This window comes from Elephas maximus, chromosome 9 (genome assembly GCF_024166365.1).
Source record: "Elephas maximus indicus isolate mEleMax1 chromosome 9, mEleMax1 primary haplotype, whole genome shotgun sequence".
Classification (NCBI taxonomy): Eukaryota; Metazoa; Chordata; class Mammalia; order Proboscidea; family Elephantidae; genus Elephas; species Elephas maximus.
In genome coordinates this window covers 121,579,284-121,589,013 of record NC_064827.1, presented here as the reverse complement: position 1 = coordinate 121,589,013, position 9,730 = coordinate 121,579,284, and the positions used below count along the sequence as shown (strand labels likewise).

The 9,730-nt window shown below is 47.3% G+C and overlaps 1 protein-coding gene across 1 annotated transcript; it reads left to right on the top strand.

Moving 5' to 3' along the window:
- Positions 1 to 837: 837 nt before the first annotated feature.
- On the top strand, positions 838 to 8,276 carry LOC126082528 (NUT family member 2G-like). Its single transcript, XM_049895028.1, is given in 9 exon segments — positions 838 to 854; positions 856 to 910; positions 1,380 to 1,470; positions 1,798 to 2,509; positions 3,898 to 4,026; positions 5,216 to 5,355; positions 6,388 to 6,683; positions 6,998 to 7,114; positions 7,476 to 8,276. Coding segments are annotated over 9 exon segments (2,358 nt in total).
- Positions 8,277 to 9,730: the final 1,454 nt, after the last annotated feature.

Sequence of the window (9,730 nt, the reverse complement as noted above, 5' to 3'; positions counted from 1 at the left end):
AAAGGAAACTGAAAGCACTCCGGATAAATGAGCATAGCTTCTGTTAGTTACCCTCAGTCACATACAATATTTTTGGAAAGAGGAAAAAGAAATAGAAAATGTCATCGATTTCCACTCAGATGGAGAATTTGGTTGCCAAGAAAAGGTGTGGGGGTTGGGGGAGGCGTTGCCACTGTACAATCTATCTGGAACTGTTTGACTTTTCAGAGGTATCTTTCTCTAATTACTTAATTACAGTCATTGTTAGGAATATGATCCTTGAATATGAATGTACAATACATTAACCTGAGAAACAACAGGAATCTACTTCAGGTCATCGAATTAGAGGCTGTTGGCCTTCCTTTAATACAGTGGGACTTTCCAGGAAAAAGGATCATGGGTAAGGCTGGCCATGCTGCAGCCCCCAGAGTTTTCAGTAACGAATGGGAGTTCAGGGACACAAGGACTGCTTTCTAAACAATAATGGATACGATACTGTATGCACACACACCAAACACAATGGAACTTCTCAGAAAACCATAATTTCGAGCACTCAGATCCTTGTCTCTATAAGGACCCCACCTTCCATTAGACAAAGTGTCCTGAATTTTGCTCATGAAGTACTGGTGACCTTGTAACAATTCAAGAACCTACCACCTAGAGTTGGGGAACAGGGTGGGTATAGGGGCACAAAACTAGGTATGTTGATAAGAATTGAAGTCTAGAGTAGAGCCTTTGTGCTCTGGATCTAAGAAAGAACCGACAAATGGCCATAAGAGGTTCACATGATTTGTGTTGTCAACTGTAATTTGAAGGAAACATGTAGCTTTTGCCTACCTGTCAGATCCCTTTCATGGAATGTCTCCTCATCCCAACCTGCCCTCCACCCCTCCCCCACTGTAGAATGTCTGGAGTCCTACATTCTACTCCTGTTTAGATTCAAACTTTTCCCTCCTTTTCTTGGATCCATGAGCATCTGTTGGAGTCAGATCACGCTCTGAGTCCAGGACGTGGCGATTTCACATGCTGAAGGCTGCCAGACAGCTGTGGTCAGTGCCCAAGCCTGTGGAGATGTCTTCAGGAGGGAGTAGGCCAGGAGCGGAGGGGGTGTGTTATCAGATTCCTGCCACCCCTCCAACTCTTGGGAATTCAAGTTTGACACTTCCCCTGGGGACAAGCTCTCTGAGCAGGAATAAGGAGTGGACTCAACACCACCCGGAATATCCCACCTAGGAAGGCTCGAAGAGGCAGATTAGAAAAATGAGACAGGGTGTTGGGGAAAGAAGGAAAGAGGTTTTGTAGCAGACATCATGAAAAGAAACACTCAGGAGGAGATGGGGAAAACACTTACTTAAAGACTCACTCCTTCAAGAAAATCTAGAGGACACTTTCTACTTCAGAAAGTCCCTGCCCTGCTAGTGAGCCTGCTCGGGGCATTTCGGACACAGTGGATGTCAACCCTTTTCTGTGGGTTGGAAAAAGCTTATGAGAGTGAGAGCCTGTCTGCCTGGGATTCCTGATACAGGTTCTGTGAGTCAGTGGTAGCTTGGGCCTCTTACTTCTTGGTAGACAGGGGCCTGGGAGTCTGGTTGAACTCCTCACAAGTTCTCTAGCAGTAAAGTTCTCAACTGGAAGGAAGGAACATCTAATTTAATCTCAGGATTTTTTGCAGTCTTCACCAGTTCCCTCTTCCATACTGCTGCCCATCACTCGAGATTCATTGTGCTGATTCCCAGTGACCAGGCAGGGAATTCGGATGACCTAACACTTGCTTGCCTTTCCTCCACCTCCATTTACTCTTTTCCTTTGTCTCAACAGCAACTCCAGTGCTGGGACCGGATATGACCATGAATCCTGGTGCCTCCATGTCTCCTTTCACTGCACTGCCCTTTCCCCCACACACTCCTGGACCTCCACAGCAAACACCCTGGATGCAGCACCCACGGCCCCTCATGACTTCATCATGCCTTCCAGGCACCCCTCTTGGGCGCTCTGCTTTTCCCAGGACACTTCTTGTGCCGAGCACTGGGGATTCTGGCCCCTGTGGGGCCAGGCCTGCAAAGGTCATTGTTCAAGTGAGGACAGAAGGGAGTTCAGCAGAGCTCCCTGGAATTCAGACCTTTGTCATGGGGCAGACCCCACTTAATTGGAGTGCCCCAGGGGCTCCCAGTGGGGTAGTTGAGCATGCCCCACCCCCTTTTGTGGAAGCCTCTGCTGTGATCCCTGCCACTTCTGTTGTGGCTACTCAGGCTTGTAGGGGAGTTTGCTCCCCAGCTCTTTCTCTTCAAGCTCCACCACCAGCTGCCCAGCTGGCCTCCATTTTCCCCCAAGTGAAGGCTTGCTCAGGCCAACATGCTTCTTCTGGGGAGAAAAGCCTGGCCGCCACACAATCCAGGCCTTCGCTGGATGACTCCTCCTGTAATCCCCAGAGTGTTTACCAGAACTACCGACGTTGGCAATGTTTCAAGTCTCTGGCCCGGAGGCACCATCCCCAAAGCCCTGATACAGAAGCTCTTTCCTGCTTTCTCATGTGAGTGCCCAATCAGTGGGGACAACTGAGATTATCTTGTAGCTTTCAAACAAAGAGATCTTGGGGAGACACAATGGAGGTTAGGCTCTTTAGGAACACTTGACAGAAGGTCATGAGGGTGATGGGATATGTTATGAGAAGGTATATTCCCGATAATATTATACACACCTCCCTGTGTACTACATATTCAGGTATCTTGTCTCAATTGACGCTGACCACCTTGTACGTGAAGTCAATCTTTATATTGGAATCGTTACCTTAATAATTATTTTGAAGAGACTAAACACCATGGTAGAAACCCTGGTAGCATAGTCGTTAAGCTCTATGGCTGCTAACCAAAACGTCAGCAGTTCAAATCCACCACCCCTCCTCGGAAAATCTATGGGGCAGTTCTACTCTGTCCTGTAGTATCACTATGAGTCGGGATCAACAAAATGCCAAAGGGTTTGGTTTTGGTTTTTTTAAATGCTGTGGTAAAGTGAGGAGCCATGATGTGAATTTTGGTCTCAGATCACAAACTACGTTCTTCCACTGGTCTTTCCCTTCCAATGAAAGAGCTCAGCATATTTTGGCCATTGCCTCAGGAGACGTGAAACGGGCAAGGCCTATGACAACCACTTTAAGTTTACTCCCACCCTCATTCCTCTGGAGAATATCCGTTACAACAGGGAGGTGGTAGAGTATGCATAGTGGTGAAAGGCTTGGGCTCTGTCCTCCTTAGATTTGTAATCCTGAGCAAGGCATTGTACACCTTCACCCTAGAGTATCTCATCAAATAAGGAGACAATTTCAGTTCATTAAGAGGAGAGCTAAGAAGACGATATGACCTAATATATAAAGTGTAGTCCATAAAAAGTACCCGCAAGAGCAAAACTGTCCTAGCTACAGTGTGTGTGAGTGGAAATTGGCAATGAAGTGCAGGGTCATGGGCTTCTGTGAATGAAAGGCAGACTGATTAGTCATGTGGGAAGCTTTATCTTTTCAGAGCAGAGCCTACATCTCTCTCAACCCTGAGCTTCCCAACAGGTCAATCAGTATGGAACTCTGATCACATTCACAGGATGTTTTTCCACATACATGTTGCTCTCATTGGCTGAAAGACTGAAGGCATCTTCTTCTTTTCCCCACTCCCCAGCACTCACCCAAGAATAAAGACACAGTCCACTAAACCCAAATTTCCAGCAGTCTTAGGGATTCCCTGGATTCCGAAACAGCTTATGGTATTCTGGAGGCAAAAGCACTTGAACTCTAAAACACTGGAAGAGGGACTGTCATGGACAAATAGCAAGATAGATGTGATGATGGGCAGGGGATGTGTGTAGGGGTGGGGTCAAGATGGGGATGGAATATGTATTTGTCCAAAGTTACTGACATGCATGGGTATTTAGCCCAGTCCTGCGATCCCTGGCTAGACTGAAGCCCACCATGACCCTGGAGGAGGGACTCTGGCGGTCTGTACAGGAATGGCAGCGCAAAAGCAATTTTGACCGAATGATCTTCTATGAGATGGCAGAAAAGTGAGTCCATGGCATCCTGGCCCTGTTGGGACTGAATGATGAGGTGTGAATGAAGAGGGAGGGTTGGTACAAATCACAGGGTCTGTGTGAGGAGGAGGTGTGAAGTTGGACAGGGCTCCTGGTTCCCTGATGATCCCGCTCTACCCTCAGACAACTTCTACCACCACATTCACTGCTTGGAGTTTTCTGTTCTACATTCTTTAAGAAACTCACCCCTTCTACATGTTGGATTTGTGGATGGCCTGAAACTGGAGTGTTAAGACAGAATGGGGATAAACACTGTGGATACCCATGGAGATACAGTCCAAGCTGTGGACACTCTGCAGTGAGGGGATATGCTGTACCAGACAAGTTCCCACTTGCCTCAATGTCCGTATAGATAACACGGAATTTGGGGCCACTCTTCCTTATGACAACTGGTACAAAAGTATTCTACAACCATCCAAGAATGGCCCAGGCTGGAAAGGTGTGGTCAGGGGAAGGCAGCATCTCAGTCACCCTGTTGGACGTGTTTCTGTCCCTCATTGCCTTTCCTCCCTTGGTTTAAAAAAAAATCATCAAAGGAGCCTGAGGCTTTTGGGAAACCTCACATTCCACCTTTTTCCAAATCTCTCTTGGACCTCTTGCCCACCTGGTTTATATCTCAAGGCCTCAGAGCTTGAGACTAGGACCGGGACTCTAGGAACTAGTCCTTGGTGTTATCTGCAATCACCTTCATCTCATTCCAGGTTCAGGCTCTCACCTCTACCATGTGCGTTTTAGGCAAGGGCAGGAGAGGCTTGGAGAACGGTGCGCATGAGTGGGTCCTGCTGTGTGTCATGTAGGTCTGATTCAATTCAACCAACCAGTGTCAGTGTTGTGGTGTGCCATCAGGTGCTAAGGGTATGGAAAGGTAGTGAGCACTATGGCTGTGTCAGGAGGAGCTTCCAAGAAGGCATGGCTCATTTCCTTCACAACCTTCCTATGTTATGATAAGTTGTGCTGAAGGTGAAGGGATGATGTGGTGAACATGTAAGGGATCCAAACCTTGTTTGTGCCTCCTGGGAAATGGACTTACTGGGTATCTGGACAGGTCATTGAAGGCACATCTTTCTCCACTGCCCCATAATTGGCTGTTGCCTGGTCCTGGGGCTCCTGGTGCATCTTGCCTTCTCCTCAGCACAGCCTGTGCCTCCCTCACCCTTGTCAGGTTCATGGAGTTTGAGGCAGAGGAGGAGACAGAGATTCAGATGTTGCAGCAGAGGAATGCATCTGTCTGCCTGCCTCCTCCGGCTCCACGCAATGTTGATCCTCACAGGCCTTCATCCACTGTGGCTGCCCAGCATCCAGGTATGGCTAAGCAAGGTCAACAGGAGCTACGGGCCCGGGGTCAAAGGAGGTATGTAGGGACTGCTTATGCTGGGAGAAGGCATTGTCTTCACATGTGGTACTTTTCTTTCAAGAGGGGGCAATGGCTATTTCTATCAGCAGAGACTGCCAGATGCCTGGGGTCTCCGCTACTCTTCATTACACCCTAGTAGTGAGGTGGTTACGTTTTATAACTACAGTCTCACATGGATTATCAAAAGTGGGCTCCAACATCTAATCAGCTTTAAATGTGGGTCTCAATGAGACTTCTTGTAAAAGAAGTAGTTTCGAGTTTCCCCACAAGCTGACTGTCTTAGACTGTCTGCCTCTTACATCTTCTCCTCTCACAGTGTTTGTGGCTTCAGGCATGCCTGCTTTACCAGGAACCATGACAGTGTCTCCAGAATTCTGCCTTTACAACATGGGGTTGGGTGGTGACTTAGTTATCTAGTGTTGCTAGAACAGAAATACCACAGTGGATGGATTTGCCAAACAGAAATTTATTCTCTCACAGTCTAGGAGGCTAGAAGTCTGAATTCAGAGTATCAGCTCTTGGGGAATGCTTTTACTCTCTGTTGATTCTGGGGGAAGGTCCTTGTCATCAATATTCCCCGCATCTAGGAACTCCTCAGCACAGGGACCTCGCGTCCAGAGGACTGGATTCACTCTGGGCACTTCTTTCCTGGTGGCATGAAGTTCCTCTCCTCTCTGCTTGTTTCTCTCTTTTTCCATTTCAAAAGAGATTGACTCAAGATACAATCGAGTCCTGTAGACTGAGACCTGCTTCATTAACACAACTGCCTATAATCCTCCTTCATTAACATCATAGATGTTAGGATTTACAACACATCGGATAATCATATCAGGTCCCCAAATGGTGGACAACCACAAAATACTGGGTGTCATGGACTAGCAAAGTTGACACACATTTTGGGGACACAATTCAATTTGTAACAGGTGTAAGAGCCAGAATTTGCTGCCGCATAAACATCCTCTTTCCAACCCCACCTATAGTGTTCATTCCAAAGAAGGGAGTTTCCATGGCACAGCCCCCTAAGCAACATCGACACAGAACCGAGCACCCTTGGGAGCCCAAGCGGTCCCATGAAATCCCTCCCGAAGCTGTCAAGGAGCATGTTGAGATCATGGAAGATCTCCTTGGAACTGCCCATTCAGCCACTGTGGAGCCAGATGGAAAATATGAAGAAGAAGAAAATGAGCAACAACAGGAAGAGGATGAGCTGTATCCAGACCCGGGACTCCTGAGCTACATTGACAAGCTGTGTGCACAGGAAGGATTTATCACCAAGGTGGGCCGGGACCTGAGGTTTGGTTCTGTGGGCTCTGTACTTTTGGCGTTCCAGCCACCAAACATCTGGAGTTTTACCCCAGACATTGTAATTAAGCTCAGTTCCTTCCTCCATGATCAATGTGTGCGTCCCTTTCTTCTGTGCATATGTGTGTGTGTATGAGTGTCTGAGTATGTGTAGGCTGGGGTGGTGACATTTTAATACAATACTGGATGCAAATTCGAGGGGGAGATTATTCCTTGTCTTCTAGAACCTCTAAATCAGTGTTTACTCCTTGTCAAAGATGTTCACAAGCCTCCTCGTTCCGTCAACAGGTGGAAGCAGTTATTCACCCTCAGTTCCTGGAAATGTTACTATCACCAGAATCACAGGTAGATCCCCTGACCTTAAGGCAGGAGCTGGACGAAGAGGAAGGACTCACTCTCACTCAGGTAAACCAGAGGAGGAAGGGAGAATCATAACACGAAACCCACAGGATTTCAACTAACCTGACAGTGCCTTGGCTGTCATGGCTTCTGGGGAAGGCCAGCTCCAGGTGCGGGAGCAAGTGCAGAATGAGGAGGTAAGAGATAATGGAATGGCAGAGAAGAGGAGTGGAATGGTAAGGCATTGCGTTTGGGAAAACCACAGAAGAGGACGGAGAGGCAGAGCTGCAGTACTAGTTATTGAAGGACACTTGAGTGACTAACTTCCCTAAATCTTGTCCCAATACTATGGTCTCCACCACCCACTCAGCCACATGTTCTCACAATCTGTACAGAATCAGTAATTATCCATTTTCCTTCCTTGCAGCTGGTAGAGAAGCGACTGCTGGAATTGAAAGGAAACGTGGGTGTGGAGGCATCCCCAACTTATGGCGTGCCAACCAGGGAGTCACCTTGTACAGAGTCTGGGAGCAGTCAAGATGCAAGGAGCACAGATAACCACAACAGCCAACTACAGACGAGCAAGAAAATGAGCACAAGAAAGTTGGATGCAGATGACCTGCCAAAAGATGGCAGCGGACACAGTCATCTGTCTACGTCAAAAGAACTTGATCTCTTTACATGGAGGCCCATGTCACAGGAACTTAAGTCTGCACAATCAACTTCTCCTCAACGGCGTCCTAGTCGCACCTACCCTAGATTGGGAAACAGAGGAACCTTAATGTCCTTACAAGCCTCTCCTAGTAGTGAAACACCTAGGAAAGGAGAAGGGTCCAGTGAAGAAGAAAAAGAAGAGGAGGAACTCCCCAGCCTTGACTTCCTCTTGGCATCTCAAGAAAGCCTACTGCCCTGGAGTCTTTCCAAGAGTCCTCTGCCTGCCTCCAGCATTCTGCACCATGGAATTCGGGGTACCTGGGGAGCATCCCAGCTCCGATCTCCAGAGACAGTGAGTCTTAGCCAACCTGGACATACAGCTGCCAAGTGTAAGATCCCAGCTCAAGTCAGAACTCCATCACTTGCTGCAAAGCGGCCCTACTCAGGGGCTGACCTTGGAGTCTCTGGGAGGCAACCCTTGACCGTGGGAGAGGTCCAACCCTCACTGCCTCTAAAAAGAAAGTGTGACCCTTCCACACATGGAAAAAGGAAGAAGCATCTTCTTAGCCAGTAGTGAGCTCTCCTATATGTCAGACCCTCAAGTTGGGGTCCCCTAAATAGATTAGAGTTGTCAACTCCTCCCCCATACTTATTAGGCTAATGCTCCTCCCCTAACCTAGTGGTACTTCTTGGCTGTTGTACAGATACGATGAGGGCAGAGGGGAGGCCAAAGCCTGGGCAGGGTGCACATGTATTTCCATGGTGGGAGATGAGGCACAGTAGCTTTACTTTTACTTTGAAGAATAGTCCTCTGTAAATTGAGATTAAAGATAGTTTTGTTGGCAGAAACTCTCATTGACTCTTTCTTCCGTTCCTCCTCTACTGCTGGATGGACTGTGGTGCTGTGAAAAGAAAAAGATACAGGTGTCCCCCGTTTTCAACATCCATATGTGACTGACTTAGCTCTTTCCTCCAGCTTTACCTGATGTCCTCAGAATGCTCCTGGGGACAGTCTGGCTCCGGCCTCTCACAGCTCATTGATAAATCGCCAGTGATCACTGTCATCACCCATTTTTCACAAGCTGTGGCTTGGTTTGGGAGCTTTCTGTGGGTATCCTAACAATATCTCTGTCTCTTAACCATCTATTAATGGAATTGGCATTTCAACCTTTCAGCCTTCTTGGCCATTAACTAATGTTTCTATAATTGAGCCTGGAGGCTGCACTTTTCTTTAAGGTGCTTTTTTTCTGTTTGCTAGGAAGATGTCGGACAATAGATCTAAAATGATCCTCAGCACACCCAGGGATTTTCCTATGTGGTTTATTTGACTTGACAGGATCAAGACTTGGCTTCTTGGGGACATGGCTTTCTGTTTCTCTGCATTTACTCTAAGAAGTGGTATCATGAATTCTCAAGAGGACTTCTAAATAAGCAATGGTAGTATGCTATTTCTGGTGAGGACAATAACGAGACAGAATGTGTTGGAAATATACTTGTGAAGATTTCTTTAGATAGTGTGTATATGAGCCATGAAAATAGAGAAGTTAGGAGGTCCCTTTGCCTTATTTCTGGAAAGGAAGGAATTTCATTCAACCGAATTGGGAAGGTCCATCCTGCTGTGGTCAAGGAGACTGACCTCAGGTAACTTGGTAACCTTCCAAGGAGCATCCTATAGGTACTCTTCCCTTTCTTTTCCAAACGATGACTGAAATTCTGGGTTAAATTGATGTAGATTTAGTCTTACACTTACATTGGAAAAAGTTCCTTACAAACAAGAGGAAACCTACCTTACAGAACAACAATACAGCCCAGGAAAAGCGGAGACGTGATGATGTTTATGGCAGACCTGGATGCCTGGAGTATGCAAGGCTAGATGTGAGCAGGGTTGGTACGAACAGCTGAGAAGCATTGAGGTATTAGTAGTCTGATTCTTCGGGCACTTGCATAGACCCCATGTTCAGAGCACTGGGTGTTCCAGTGGTTTGGCATTTGGTGCCTGTGAGCTGCTGCATTTGTTAGGAAGTTCCT